General features: G+C 45.1%; 1 protein-coding gene across 2 annotated transcripts in view; it reads right to left on the bottom strand.

Annotated features, from left to right (window-relative positions):
• spryd3 (SPRY domain containing 3) overlaps positions 1-16,824 on the bottom strand; it is a 51,910-nt gene that overhangs the window by 10,007 nt on the left and 25,079 nt on the right. For both annotated transcript variants that reach the window (XM_061218643.1, XM_061218644.1), the window contains exons 7-8: positions 7,360-7,509; positions 184-241 (exon numbers count right to left, since the gene is read on the bottom strand). In XM_061218643.1, coding sequence (XP_061074627.1) covers positions 184-241; positions 7,360-7,509 — 208 coding nt within the window. The remainder of the gene's footprint in view (positions 1-183; positions 242-7,359; positions 7,510-16,824) is intronic.

Raw genomic sequence — 16,824 nt, 5'->3', positions numbered from 1 at the left:
AATTCAATACAATGCGAGTTGATATTTATAAAGTTGGTATCTCAAACCTATACAAAGTGCAGACAGAATTTTCTCATCCTTATCCCAGTAAAGGCCACCATCAAATCTGCGCCTCCTTTGTGCTGACAGCACAAAGAAGGTGGAGCCAAACCGTTATAACAGGAAAAGGGGGCGGAGACTCACCCGCATGGTAGGCCACAGAACCCCGGCTCCATCCTGGGTGTCGATTCTTGGGGTAGTCCTGCAAACAAAGAGGAGCTCTGTTAACAACCAATAACTTCCAAATGATTTAGTAATACCATTCTTGGTGTAAATCTATTTAATGTCCGGATTCCAAAATGACAGCTCTTTGAGATATACAAGAAAGTACAGCATGTTCCTGCGAATCCAGCGCATTTAAGAACAAAATCAGATGGACCAAACAAGCACGCGAGCTTGCGGAATTGTGATCTGAACCATTTAAATTTAGAATGTAGCCAGGTAATCACACTGGTAGGTGGTTAATTTGGTTAAGACACCGTTCTCATGGACAGGCCCGGTGGTCTGTGATGGAATCCGGCCGTGCCTGTGCCCACTGTGGCCGTGAGGCCCACAGGGTGAGGCGCGCAGGGTGAGGCGCGCAGGGTGAGGCCCACAGGGTGAGGCGCGCAGGGTGAGGCGCGCAGGGTGAGGCCCACAGGGTGAGGCGCGCAGGGTGAGGCGCGCAGGGTGAGGCGCGCAGGGTGAGGCGCGCAGGGTGAGGCGCGCAGGGTGAGGCGCGCAGGGTGAGGCGCGCAGGGTGAGGCGCGCAGGGTGAGGCGCGCAGGGTGAGGCGCGCAGGGTGAGGCGCACAGGGTGAGGCCCGCAGGGTGAGGCCCGCAGGGTGAGGCGCGCAGGGTGAGGCGCGCAGGGTGAGGCCCGCAGGGTGAGGCCCACAGGGTGAGGCCCACAGGGTGAGGCCCACAGGGTGAGGCCCACAGGGTGAGGCGCACCAGAGTACAGGAGGGTTCAGTGGAGTAGGGGTCCACGTTTCACTGCTCACTAGCGGCCCCTGCTGGTCGCTCAGACTGCCATGGACTGCACGCTGAAGCCGCAGCATGAAGGGTCTTCCTCAGACGGGGCTTTGTGCGGGCCTGGCTGTGTGCCTAGGTGTGTAAACAAGCAGGCCGGCCGGGCGGACGGAGGATGTCTACACTCTCTAACCGAAAGCGGGGATTCGGTGCACGAACATGGCTGCAAACACTTAATCGGACATTCCAAATAAGGGTGGGAACGAGACATGCCAAATCTCAAACAGATATAAATACAAATAAATAAATAATGAGGGAATGGTGCGTGCTCTGAGCGGAGGGAAACCCCGGCCTTCACTCTGCTGGCGCCTCGGTGGAGAGCGGCAGCTCCCTGCCAACCCAAACTGCGGAGAGGGCCAGTGCGTGATAACACCACGACGACTCCCAAACAACCCAGGAACCGCTTTCTGCACTCCTCCGACGCTCACCGCAAGGTGACCGCGGGAAAATGGCCGCCGGCGTGATCCCGGGGTTAATAAAACAGGAGGGGGCCACGCTGACGCGTCTTCCGGGCCCGGCCAGCCGGAAGCGCACTCGCCCTGTTTGCCAACAGAGTTGCTTAGTTCCAGTTTGGCACCGGAACAAGAGTACGTCAGCGTGTCCAACCCTTGTTTTATCAACCCGGGCTAAAGGTTCTGCTTGCGGCAAATGAAAGAGAGGATAGTTAAGGAAATAATGGAGTGAACGAGAGGCGGGAGAAGCCGAAACAGGGAGGCAGAGGTCAAAGGAAGATGAAAAAACTAAGGAATGGATATCATAGACTCATCCATAGCAACAGGTTCACAGTCTGCTATTTATTAAACCTGCCTCATAAACGGCATATTAATTTGCTTTGATCCGCACCCCCAAAAGAAAATGGCTCCCCTCAGCATCCAACTAAAAGCTCTTCTGTCTAATTAAGAGTAAGGAGAGAGAGGAGGATGGAAGCTGAGCAATTAGGAGTGACACATTTATGGTCGTGGTGAACACCCCAGGCCCTGTTCCCTGAGAAAAATTTATGAAGTCACTGCCGCCTGACTCCCTCGCCTGTTCAATCTGTTTCTCCCGTAAGCAGCCAAATCTATCACACGCACGCACACACACAAAAACATTAGTAAACAGAACAGACGACGTACGCGGCCACGCGTCTCCTAGGAACACGTTTACTGGAAGCTAAACAGACGGTCCGTTCGATACCTCCACACATCAAACGTGACGTACCAGCCCATAAAAGCACAACAAACATAATAACCCTGTGGTTTAGGCTATTGTAAGGAGCGTGACTATGGGGAATGCGCTCACACAATAATAAAACTTCTAAAGGCCTCCTTGTACAACCCCAGCAGATAGTTATTAAATTGAAAAAATGTGCTGTCCCGGCTTCCCAGAAAGCCGATCCTGCTACAGCACTTGTTCACAGCGGTGCGTCACGTGCCACAGTGCCCGATCGACCCCGGACCGGTGTGGGGTGTGGCTGGGAGTGGTATTCGCCGTTGTCCGGCAGGGGATTTGTGATGGACTCCGCCCTGCCCCAGACACGGGAAAGCACCACTGCAAGTCCTACAGCCACATCCTCAAAAACAAGAGGGGTGAGAGGTAATGTTAAGACTTTAGCCAAATGTATTATGGCTACATTTACTCAACCTGGTAGGTCAAGTGAGAACACCTTTCTCATTTGCCGTCTCGCGTCATTCTCGGGCCCTCCCGCGGAGAGATGGGGAGGGCAGCCCTCAACCCCAAAACCTCCGACCGTCAAACTGCCTTGGCTCCCGCCCGCATTTCCCGCTTGTATTATGCAGCAGGACCGGCGATGCGATGCACATAAACACTAATTAAGCGAGTCCTTTAATGAACTCTGTTTTCCGTCATCAAAGTTTACTGTAATGGCTTTCTGGGAAAGAGACAGGGCAGGGGTGAAGGCACACGTCGAAAGAACGCGGTGAAAGAACACGGCGTTCAGGCACGAGTGCCCTAATACTGAACGGGTGGTTTTCGCTGTGCCTAAATCTGTCATGGCAGCATCCTCAAAACTAAGAAGTTAGCTAGCATAATTTTACTCTCGTAGCTAACGTTAGGCTAGCCCTTGTAGGAACTACAACTCCCAAAATCCCACAGGACAATTCCGCGCCGTCCACCCCGCATGACGTCTAGCTTGGTTCAGCCAATCCCGTAATGGCGGGGGCAATAAACTTTCCCGTATAAGAGCAAGACATGTTCTTGGGATCCTTCTCTTCATCTTCTTCTCTTCTTCCTTCTCTTCCCTTCCTTCATTCCCTTCCTCGACACACCCTTTTTGGCCATTCTTTTTCGGCTCATCTGCTCCGAGACTCGGACAGAGGCTGAATGCTGCACAGCGCACTACCAGGCCTACGGACACACCTAGTTACCTTGCGGTAACTTTGTGGCCTATAGCGAGTAGAAACTGGTGTACACGGAACGCTACATCAGTTTACTCCTGCAAAGCTCACCAACGAACAACAGCAACAAACTTTTCCACCTGGAAAAAGGACAAGCGAACATCCTTCCAGCAACTGAGCAGACCAGACGACAATGCGCGGCTAAGACGCCCCAGCCTGCGCATCTCTCCAGTACATTCACATTACCATCACCGCTTCTACAAAAACAGCACGTCTTTTGGATCCAGCAATGCGTATGGACTCAGTAAGACAACAAACATTCAGGCATAGCCAGTGTTTAGTTTAACTGTTTTTGTGAATCTGTGTTTCCATATTTGCCGTCTTATCACTGGAATGTATTTTGTTAGCTATATATGTACGTGAATTGATTCGCCGTCTTTTGCACATATATAGAGTAAACTACGCAAGTAGTCTTCTCACAGCTAACAATAACTAACACACCCACTTTACTTTACTTTGTTCAAGTGACACGCGCTCTTGCGCACACCCACACACGCACATGCTCAAATACCCAACTAAATTTCCTTACTAACCTCCCGTTAGCTTATCTGTTCTGTGTTTGTATGTTTGTTTAATAAATATATTTTATCTGTGTCTGTTTTGGCGTCACATAGACAAGAGAGCCGAGTTAAAGCAGTCTTTCGAAGAATCATTAATCATCATTAATATTGGTTATTTTAATTATTAATTAAAATACTAAATTTGTGGTTAGATATTTCTGATAACAGTAACTGATTACTTTTTGCAGTTATACTGCTACATAAAATTAATTGGCGCCCCGGTTTCGTAGAGAGTAAAATCCCTACGTTATTTGGCGGCCCGTGCGAGCACCCTACGTTTATTTGGTGCCCTGCGCAAGGACCCTACACCCTGTATTACATTAATGTATTACATTACATTAATGGCTTTTGGCAGACGCTCTTATCCAGAGTGACCAACAGTTGATTAGACGAAGCAGGAGACAATCCTCCCCTGGAGCAATGCAGGGTTAAGGGCCTTGCTCAAGGGCCCAACGGCCGTGCGGATCTTATTGTGGCTACACCGGGGATCGCACCACCAACATTTTGGGTCCCAGTCATGCACCTTACCAACTACGCTACTGGTCACCTGCCGCATACTGTATGATACCAATCTGTAGCTGACGGTGGTCTGGTGCAAAAGAAAGTCAAATTGTCTGTTGGTTTTGCCATTGTGCTTTCACCCCACCATGGCTGAGCAGTGCTTTATTGTCTCGTCTTATTTTTCTGCAGTGCAACAACGCTCAGCAATGCGGACAAATTGATAATGGACAAAAGCCAACCATTCCGGAGCTGTCACATGTTTAGTAAGCAAAACGTCTGTTTTTGTTTTGGTTCCGTTTTGTTGTGTGTGCCACTTTTTGGATTTCGGGAAAGATATTCAAATTAGTCTTACCAATTTCACAAGACGGCACAAGCTATCACAATAGGAAAATACAACTGAGTGGTTTCTAAGCTTGTACATGCATTTAAGAAACAGAGCTATTTAGATGAAAAGTAAAAACAATTATATTTGACATATCCACAGTACTACTGATAAATCCTGGAGACCTGGACTCGAACATCAATAACTCCAAGTCTAGGAGTCTTTGGTGTTATACAATCCATTATATAACGCTACCTGTTTTTGGCACACAAAAACAGCGTGGCTGAATCTGTGCCAATGACCCCTTTAGCACAGTCCCCATAATGTAGCCAGTCTGACTGAAATTTCACATTCTTCCATAACCCAATTTTAACCCACTTATTCAAATTGTTCTAAACCCACATTCAGTGAATATTCCCCTCAAAACTAAACATGTTACACCGTTTCTGTCATCATGAAATGCCACCACACCCTCTCACTTCGTGTTCCTGCTCTCCTGGAAGCAGTGATGGAGGAGACGGGCCCTCTCCTCTTTCTGCGGAGGCTACAGCGCGGGAGAGCGTGATGTCGGCCCTGATACAGCACATTTTACACACTCCCGTCTGTTGTGTTCGACGGTGGGCCATCATGCCGGCGAGGCAGTGCTTTTTCGACGCTAAATAAAAACCATGTGCGCATTCTTTGGAAAAACAAATGAGGGGGTCCAAATGAGACCTAAAAATACAACTAATTGTTCTTCCCCCGCCCTCCTTCAAACGGAGCCGGGTCATTTATCACTTGGAGCGGAAAGAGTGAGAGCGGCCTTCGCAGCTGGCCCGGCCGATAGTGACAGCCACCCTCCCCCGGAGCACAAGCCGCAGGTTTCAAAGGAGAAACCGCGAGAGGCTTGCCCAGCGCGCAGACACACACGGCCGGCCACTGGCAGGGCCGCGCTCTGCAGCAGCTGGGTGAAGGTCCAGGCTTCCTTCACGTTCCTCAACAGCGACTCTTCTGCTCGATCGTGTGAGTCATCTCCCCAAATATACAGTGGATGCTATGACAATGACACTGGCTGGTAGTTGCAACCAGGCCTGTCAAATAGGGTAAGAACCTAATATATAAAAAAATACCTAAAATAAAATCATGCTTTAAAAATTGCACAAATTGTTGACACTGATGGCACTGAGACTGCCCGGGTTAACACTAATGTAAGATAATTCAGCCCAATTTCAAGGGATGTACTTTGGCAAGAAGCAAATGGTCAGTTGGTTGGTTTGGACAAACCACAAATTTCCTGTAGGTGGGGCTCCAGTTGGAGCTCTCGGTATCTAGGCTTCTGATTGCCTTTGAGTCTGTTATTGGCATTGGTCAAAATGAGGACCAGAGCTGTGCCAATAAAAGCTAAGGAAGCCATTGGGAGACTGAAATATAGGCCAAGAAAAACACAGTCAGAGACACAGGCCAGACCTTAACCAAATCAACTGTTAAGAACATCACCAAGAACAAAGAGAGAGTACAGTAATTGCAAAGACCCCAGTTGGGCAAGAAAGATCTCTACGGTCCCACAACAATGATGAGAAACTCCAAAACACCCGTCCAACAGATCAGAAATACTCTTCAAGAGGCAGGCGTGGATGTGTCAGTGATGACTGTCCACAGAAGACAACACAAACAGAACTTGTAGATAGATGACTGAGATCTGCTTATCAGAGTGATGGAAGAGCAAAGTTTGGAAGCGAAAAGAAACAACCCAAGATCCAATGCACCACCCTCTTATCTGTGAAACATGGTGGTGGGGGCGCTGTGGTTATGGGATAAATGGCAGCTACAGGTACTGGCTCACTCTTCTCCATTGATGATGCAACTGCTGATAGCAGCAAAAGAATTCATTCTTCTGGGCACAGAATCCTCTTATCAGTTCAAGACCAAGAAAATGCCTCCTAACGGATTGGATGGCACTTCATCCGACAGCAAGCTATTCTTCTTGACTGGCCAGGTTATTTACCCAATCAAAATCCAATTGAACATGCGTTTCATCTGCTGAAGAGAAAACCGAGTATCCACTGAAACAAATCCATGAAAAAAAGTATTTGTCCAAAATATTATGGAGCTCACTGGATGCGGTGTATTCACATGCCTACTCCACTCACCATTAATACCTTACATTAATAGTTCTCTGTCTTGTAATGAAGGCATCCACATGCTCTGAGGCAGCACCAGGTAAAGTTCAGGTGCTCAAGCTGGGTTATTCAGTTGGCCAATGCAAGCCGTTCTTTCCTCTTGGATTTCCTTTTGTGACTGTAATGTTGTAGGCATAGTTATGAAATCAACAGAGCAGCGGCGTAATGGCATTGACCTTTGTGTAGAATATAACTGTTGCTTTGTTCAACCTTGTGCTTATTTCAAATGGGACTTCTGGGCCTACCTGGTGGTATCACACACTAGCATTCCCGACTATCACAGATGTACTCCGCTTGCCTTCCTGAGGATGAGAGGGTCTTGCTAAGCAACCGTAATGGAATGTAACGGGGCCTAGCGTGTAGTGGGCTCACCCTGCGCGCCAGGCCGAGTGCGATGTAGCACTTCTCCCCGGCGTCCACGATCTCCACCTCGAAGTAGTGGCTACGTGTGCTGAGCGCCCGGCGGGCCTGGGCCAGCCCCACGTCCATGATGCCCTTCCCTTTGCCCGTGTACTCCAGCAGCTGGGGAGACAGAAAAGCAGGAGAGGCCGGTCAAAACACACATTCTACACACTGGATAACAACACGTTACATTAGGCAAGATGAGAGCTTCCGTGAAGAAACTTCTTTTGTGGCATCAGACAAAACAGCGAAACTTTTTAAAGCCCATTTCCCCTACGGCCCTGGTGGGAGGAGGGATGGCTACTCTGGTCATCAGCACCCAGTAGAGAGAGAGAGATTGTATTATTTATTCTTCTAATCCATCAGAAAGCACATAATTTATGGATTTCTTTACCATAATTTCTGAAGAGTAACAGGCCTGGCAAATTAAGATGTTACATTTTCCCTTGTGAGGGTGTAATTCATAGGCTAGAGGGATAGATCATGAAGAGAGGCATGATCTTCTGATAAAACCATGACCTTAAACAGAAGAGGAAGAGAAACGCTAAAACGGTGGCACGTCATCTCCAGCATTCACCCCTTGTAATACCGCACAATCTCTGCAAAAACCACACTGGTTAAGGGCTACTTTGTTAGGGCCTGCAATTCTGTGAAAACGTATCATCTTACTAGTTTGACAAAGGGTACTTACTTTGGTTCACTATTTTTCAGTTGGACTATTGTAAGATTATCCTCAGGCATACCTTATTTAAATTACATTATGTTACAGAATAAATGACTGGATGATTCCGGGACAATTGTAAAATTGTATTTATTTTAGGTGGAGTACCACTATGCCCGGTACACTGGAGACTGGAGATCCACCTCTTCAGACTGCATTCCAACCCTGTAGGGCTTCCCCATTTTATTATAATAGTATAATGGTATATTTATTTCTATAGCACATTTCCAGCAGTTCAGCCTTTAAACAAAGCAAGACAATAACAGAAAGTCAAACAGGTAAAGGTTTTATCATTTTCTTCTTGGGGCATGTTATGGATGAATTTCGTATGAACACAGAATTTGGTTTTTGGTTATTGGTTATTGGTTAGCATAGTGAACGAGCACAAGTGCACTCGTGATGTTGCATGTTTACTTGTTGGTCTGGGAATGCTATGAGTCAGGTGTGGCTATTGCTCATACGTTTCTCCTGTATTGTAAGCCCAGGATGAGAGTGCCTGCTAAATTAATGTAATGTAATATAATTTAAAATGTAATAACACTTATTTACTCATTTATAAAGCAGTCAATGATTACAGTGAAAAGATTATGAGTCGAAACACTCAAATTTATTAACTTTAACAGTTGGCTAGTCACCAACTCTTCTCATCCAACATGAGTTTACATGAACATATTTTAAATTTTAAATATTGAGGCATTTACTGTTTTCCTGTTGTCCATTAATTGCAAAACAGGATGTGAAATTATCTGGATTCACAGCCACTTTCATGCTCCAAACCCAACTGCCAGTTCAGGAGAGTGTAGACATCCTTCGTAGACATCCATGGTTCTCCGCTGAAATACCAGCTGCTTCTTTACACATGGCAGACTACAGCCAAGTTGGCGTAGAGAAGAGTAAGAGGAAAACCTTTCATATAGGGCTTTAACCACAATCTACAGGTGCCTAATGGACCAGCAGGAGTCACAGGATAGCTATGCATCCGACTGACCCCTCCCATTCCCGCCAATTGCTTGTCATCCTACGGAGCTAGCAGCCACAGTCGGCACGGGTAGGGCTCCGGATTCGATTGGAAGCCGCAAGGCTCATCCATGCATCATAGCGTGGTGCCTTAGCCAAGTGAGCCTATAAAACAGGACGGTTAAGGTTTGATGTCTCATTACAAGGCTGTCGCAAGCACAACAATTAGCAGGCAATCAAATTTAATGTGCTACTGCCACTGTAATTAAATGTCAATCTGTTTAGAATGTATCTTGGAAGAAGCAGAATGAACCCTTTTTCATATGCTATATGTGAATTCAATAGTTTGAAAACTTTTGGCTACCATCTGATATATTCTCAAACATTACATCTCTTGAACAGCTGCTGTACTGGCATGCATGAATTATGAAATATAATCCTTGCGTGGGTGGGATGTTTGTTGATTAGAAAACACACCTTTAATCTGCTTTGAGACTCTGGTCATGTTGAACAGTCATTTTGATTGTATTGTAGCACTTATTTCTGTATTTTGTTCCAGCAATTTCAGCAATGCACAGTATAAAATTGCTTTTCCCCACTTGGTTCCAGCAACCCCTAGTATGTTTAATGGGACAGGCCAGAACAAAATGATTTCTCTGCAGTGATGTGCAGTTGACAGAGACTTTATAATCCAATCGTCATAAAATAATGATGAGTATAATAATTACAAATTATAATCACCCACTGTGATTATATTATCTTCAGATGTAATGCCAAAATGCGGGACCTAAAACAGATTAAAATGTTTACATTTAAGGTTCAACTACATTATAATGCATGTATCAAGAGCCAAGTCACATTCATGAATTGAACTATATTTTCAATGCCTACATGCGGTGAGTAGCTATCTATTGTAGTACCCCTGCCATATCACAAAAATACTACAAACAAGCTAACGTTCACAACAATCAACATTGCCGCAATCAGAACAATGCACTTGTGAGCTATTGTGCCATCTTGAAGTTAATAAATGGCAAACCATGGCAAATAATATGAATTCATTCATTCAGCTGAACCTCTTGATCATGTCTGCATGATTTTATGCATTTAATTGCTGCCACGTGATTGGCTGATTAAACATTTGAATTAATAACCTGGTGTACAGATCTATCTAATAAAGTGCTCACTGAGTGCACATACTGCCCTCAACAATACACAAATATATGCAAATTATATTTGGATATCTCAAAGTCACAACAATTGTATGAGGTTAAATTCAAACTGAATTTCAAGCCAATGTTGACAGCCCTAACACACAAAGGCACACGCACACCTGTCCATCAGCCAGGAGAACAATTCCTCTGACAGCGAGCGAGACTTAAAAAATACTGTGCAACAACAAAGCTCAAACACCTGAATTGACCTTACCACAGGCTTGGCTTTCCTGTGTGGATGGGCGGGGGCGGGTGGAGTTGATCTTAAAAAGCTATTAAACTTCCAGAGCGGGTCAGAGCACATGTTATATGGCCTTGGAGTGGGATGTAGCGTAGAACCTGCCCGGGGCTAAACACTGTGTGCAGCCGCCTCCCAAAGTTTTTTCCAGAAAGAAATGTGCACCCACCCCCCCCTCCCCACTCCTTGCGTTCTTCTCCCTCAAAGCCACCATACCTAACAGGCAACACACTGCTTTAATTACCACAGCCATTTCCACACTCCGAAACAAAGGACCAGCCGCGCCGCAGTGGAAAAATCTCAGAAACCCCAATTAGCGATTCTTTAGTGCTTTGGTTTATCTCAAGAGTCTTTACGCATGCAAGACGATGCTGCCGTCCAAGAGCCAGGCCCGAAAACCCGGCTCAAAAACAAACCCAGAGTGTGAGAAACTGTGCACTCTCAGGTGCTGTGGCACAGACAGGTTTTAATGCAAAACTGAAACCTCACGGCAATGATCTCCGAGGACCTGCACGTACTAAAGTGAAAGAGGATTAGGTCATCTTGACCTAATCCTCTTTCACTTTAGTACGTGCAGGTCCTCGGAGGTCATTGCCGTGAGGTTTCAGTTTTAGGGGATAAGTCTCCCTATTTTTGTTCCTTGTTAGAATAAACATACAAGTGGGGTGGGCGGGACAAAAAGACAGTGTCCGATGGATTTCTTTATTTCAGGCTTCTACAAGCCCCACATCCCAAGCTTACATTCTATTCATGAACATTTCATCTCATTTTCTCCCAACTTTGTAATTTCCAATTGATGCTGAAGGAGGACTTCTATAATTCGCTCACCTGTACTTTTGCTGAGATTTTTTGACTGTAAGACAGGCACCTGCCATGTCATTGAAGGGGCTAATACAGCACTAACCCAGAAGAACCATGACCGACACAAACCTACCCTACAGCTGGCAAGATCAAGAAAACAGTACCTCACCCTGTAGACCGCTGGTCATAGCTGGCTAATGACAAATCTTGACATTTACATTTTAAACCAATGTCTGAGAAACTTCTTTGAAATTTAAGGGTTGAATCATGTATGTAGTAAAATCTGTTCATAATCATTACTGAAGGATTAAATACAAGTTTTTTTATGGTAGCAGTGTAATTGTTATGTTTTATGTGTTGTTATTCTCTGGCTGCTAGTTGCTTTGACGTATACCACAGATCCTGGGTTTGATTTTTGTCATTGACCAAAAGTAAGTTGTTCCAGCTCGACCTAGGGCGTTGGGTGTACAGTCGACCTGTCAAATCATTTTTATTCTCTTTACCAAAAATAACACATTTGGGTGATGGTTCTTTTGTCTTCCTCACTTCTTGTTCATGCTTAACTCTGTCTGACTTCCCTTAAACCTCATGTTTCTTAGTCACGGCTGTGGATGTGAGTACAACACTTTTCAATAGCCTCGGTCTGAAGCCGCGCCCATAGCAGCTGCCAAACGAGTTTCATCTACATCAATACCTTAAGAGTATTCGCCTGCCACTCTCACATTCAGCTCATTCTCCATCCAGGGGCTAGAGGCTACAAGACAGGGTGAGAAGTTTCTGGAAGGTGCGGAACACTTGCCTCTGAGCAGGATGGGCCCTGCAGAAACAGGGGTGACCACAATCGCACGTTTTAACCTAATCCGTTTTTAAATCGAAGTGCCGCAAAACCATCTCTGACGCAAGCGACCTTGCCCATCTCCCTTACAAAACCTTGTAATTCACTCCCCATGAAGAAACCATGCTTCCCCCTGTGAGTGGTGTGAGAACATAAATGTCCTCAGAAACCCTCCAAAGAGGAACAGGCACTTAATTCCACCTCCTGCAAACTGTGCTAACAGCTATGGAGAACCTTTTTGTGAGCTAATCCGAAAGTATGTCACCCGGATTAATCTCAGCATTTTTCTCCAAGTGTGTTTAGCCCACATATATAATCTTCTTTCTCACTCAACAAAAGGAAGCTGACAGGAAAAGCACACCTGCCAGCTGTGCTCTTCTCAGAGGATTTACCATTTCTATCCAATGTTTCTGGAAGCAAAAGGAGTAACTGAGCTGACCTCTAGGTAAAAGTTCTAATCCCTTTAAAATAAGACTGAGAGAATGGATTTAGCCAACAGACAACAACCATAAGCACTAGTCTCGCTATTAATAGTCACAAATGTCAAACTGAATCCTTTTGTTTTTTTCACTTTCACGCTTCTTGTTTAGCCAGCCAGGTACTAGCCTAAGCTGACAATTTTAAGTTGCGATCACTACTTAACCAGGGGTCCTCCACAAAGGCCTGTGCTCTGTGTGAGGTTTGGCATATGGCTCGCACCACTAAGCATGCCCTTACAAGTACCCGGGTTGAACGTGCGATACTAACGACCAAGCACCAATCCCGCCTTCCTTTTCCATAGAATGCAGCCGCATTGATTGCTGCTTCAATCTTGAAGACAGAAAGAGCTCAAGTGCTAAATTGATATTCCAAAAATATGTCAGCTGCTGGGATATACACTGAGTCACTTAGAATGCCAAATGGATTAGCTACCCTGCGGAAAAGCGCCCATTCACCAGAGTAATGAGCCAGACAACTGACGTGGAATGCGGCATAGCTCCAAACATCAGAGAAAGGAATCCAAAAGGAAATAAAAGTAATAAAATGAAACTATTGCATCAGAAGAAGCCTCACGACACAAGCATATATTTATAGATAATTACTATCAATTGTAAACTGGATTCTAATCAGGGCAAGGTCAACAAGCCATTTATAATTACGTTAAGCAGTAACTCGCACAATGACTGGGGGCTATTATCACTGTAATTACAGCATGTAATGAATTGGTCTACATTAACTAGGTGCTAGGTAATAATATGGACCTGTGAGTATGTACAGTTAAGACTAAATGGAAAATAACCAGTTTGTCCCACATACGAACTCTCTTCCAGGCTCAAGAGAAATCGAATAAAGCACAAGTGACCATGGATTCCAGTATAAGAACAGCATGTTTTATAACTGTGCATAGAAGTGTTTTACATAGCCATGTTCCACCAACCTTTCGGAACTGTTTTTCAGTGAAGCGTTTTCCTGTTTATAATGTATGATTATATATAAATATATTATTTGCCTGAGAAGAACACATCTTCTGTGGGCAGATTTGACTTCATCCAAATAGTAAATCATGATGGGCTGGGTGGAGACCGCTCATAATTCCAAACAGGCTATGCCACTTCCTAGACATTCAATTATGGAGAAGCAGATGGCCAAACTGGTTGAGACAGTGGTTCCATCTTGATTAGTTGATCAGGTGAAATGTTCTTATTCTTGAAGTTATAAATATATGCCATATAACTGTTCGGTAGGTATACAGTATAAAGAATAGAGCTTCTCATGAAGTGGACAGTTGCACACCTTGGGCTACAGCAAGCAGCCATTCTGAACGCTTATGTAGTGGCCAATGGACTTCAGCAGCAACAGAGAGCATCTGCCTCCCTCTGGACAGTAACTTAGCACTGTAACTCAATGTTTAAACACCAAGTGTTTGAATGTACTTTCCTGAGCACACCTTTTTTCCCTTAAACGTGACTAAAGCAGACCCATACTTTTCCATTATCTTTGGAGGCTTCTGTCTTTCTGTTAGCAGGCTTCAGCCCCTAGGCACGTTACGGCTTCAAGTTCATAATTTGGAAAGAGTTCAGAAAAACGTCTGTTTACACAGGCCTTAATAAGCTCCTGAAAGCAATGCCCGCTCTTAGCCGGTGAGCGAGTTGCGTCTCCAGGCCGGACTAAACACGAGGCTACGTGCGAGCCACCCAGCTCATTTTGCGCGTGGAACTCCTTCTGCATGCATGCAGCTGCGCCTCTGGGTTTCTAAGGAGTTTCCCAAAATATTGTGCCGCCTCTTTGCGAAAACATCTTTTGTGTCGCTGGCGTGAACTCCCCAGACAGTGGCGCAGAGCCAGGTGTAGGTGGTGATGGTAAGAAGCTTTTTAGTACGGTTCATCTTTGAAGCACTGGTGTGTCAAACCTGATGACTGTGGTCCCCAAGCTCCTCACCAAGGGGCAACTAGGGACAGGTCCTCCATTCCCCATTCCCCATCCTGTATGCTCAGTGGCTGGGCGTTTGTCTTTGTCAATGCCATATCATCTAGCGTGGGGAGCAATCAAGCACCACTCCTGCCTTTCTGAGACTGAAAGGATGGTCTGACAGACTAATCCTGACGTTAGCGAACGTTTGCCAGTATATTCAACGTATACAAATTCTGTTCTGTTCACCACGGACGTTAGCTAACATGAGCAGACAGTTTGAAAAGGTAGTGTGTGGTGAACAAAAATGGCTGCTTATGGGGAAAACAGAGAAAACATAAGTTGACCTTTTTTGGCTGTTATAATACACTTCAATCAATGTAATATTTGTTCTTACCTTGAAATAAATCACCGGTAAGCAACAGATTTGCTAGCTGGCATTGGTAGACCTAAGTTACATCCATTCGTATTAAAAAGGCAATGTTGGCAAATTAAATGCCATTTTAAATTGTTCAAAGGTGTCTGTTTGCTGCAAACATAGTTTGCCACGAACGTTCGCCTTCTCGAACGCACATCTGGTCCCGTGCCTGTGTCTTTAGGGTTAAACAACCCCAAGCACTGATCTGGGGCCGGTCACTTTGGGCTGAAATATCAGCTGCCCGTGAATCAGCCTTTGAGGGAAGGAAAGAGAAAGCACAAAAACACAACACTACCTGTTAATGTCATGCATGCCAGATGGACATACTGCATGCCTCAAAGCAATATCTATGGGAGGGTAAACAAATTTGGGTTTAATAGTATTTAACATGTTAAATGTGCATAAAGTGCCACAACTCATTAACTATATCTGCTATATCTGGCAGATAATTAAATGGAATGTCCTTTATTTCCAGGGGGGGTATGTGATCAACAACTTCCTGAGGATCGCTTCACCGTCTGATCTATACATTCTGGATCTATATCAGATATCGTTTTTTCCTTTGGATCCAGTATAACTGTGTTAAAGGCTCATAGTTTGCATACTTTATATTTTTAGGAGAAAGATATGCACAGATATTTGCATTTCCTCCAGTACTTTGACATTGAGCGTATTTGAATCGACAGCGGATGTCTTCAACTGAAAAATAAGCACCCTGTGCCGCCCACAGAAAAGTGAAAAGAGCTGAAGGACAGCCACAGGAGAGCATTGTGTCAGAGCCTGCCCGCGTCATTCCCCGAACATGCGGGCTGTCACCACCTTTTCACAGGCTAATTGTTTTAAACAGCTTCAGGGGGGGATGTTGCCCAATCACAATTACCGCGATGAGTCACCACACACGCGTACATGTAAATATAGACTCTCACACAAATACGCACATACACACAGACACACCCTCGCTCACACGTGTACGTGCGTACACACCTGTACACGCTCTCACCAATATCCACACATGCACATCCACACGTACACACACCCACAGTTTTAAAAAATAAAAGTTTTAACTTTTTCAGGTGTAGCCCTGAGCCTGACATGAACTCACAGACAAAGGCATTACTGAGTATATCAATATTCAGTTTTTCATGTTTTGGATTTGACTGTCTGAGAGTACAGGCAGGATAACTATATAGTCTTTTCTGGATAAAACTGACCAGTGACAATGAGAAATGAGGCTAAATAAGGAAAACTCCAGAGCAAAATGGCTTTGTTGAATTTGAGGATATGATTGTACTTAATGCCAAGTCTAGTATATCACTGGGATATAATATCTGGGTGACTTATGAAATCTGCTCCTTTTGCAGATATATTTTGAGGACATTGTTAGGCCGAAATTATCAAGTGCCAAAACTAATAAAGCCAAGCTATAAAAACTAGAAACAGACCTATCATGAACAAAAACAATAAATGTTACAGACTGACTGTATTTGTTTTTAGCTCACAATAACACAGCAAGGCTCTGAAACAGTAAAGTCTGCAATGGAAATGGGACCAATAGGTTTGCCAACCAAATGGACGTTTGGACTAGAGATCTGATATAAAATACATGTATGAACATGTGAAGCTATGAAGCTGCCAGTCCCGCTGCTGGTTTTCAGTTAAGTGGCTGTCCCTACCAGTACCTCGCTGTGGGACAGCCATGGTTCCCAACTTAGGGTTAGCCCTCTTTTTATGGGCATCACCGACCCTTTTGTTCAATGTGTGTGCCAACAGTTTGCACGCACCTACTGTACTTAAATGGTGTTCTGACTCAGCCGGTGGACTGCAAAATTGAAAGAAGCGGATATGGTTTGCACGTCATAGATT

Source organism: Conger conger, chromosome 14, assembly GCF_963514075.1.
Source record: "Conger conger chromosome 14, fConCon1.1, whole genome shotgun sequence".
NCBI lineage: Eukaryota > Metazoa > Chordata > Actinopteri > Anguilliformes > Congridae > Conger > Conger conger.
This window is presented reverse-complemented; position numbering and strand designations above follow the sequence as displayed.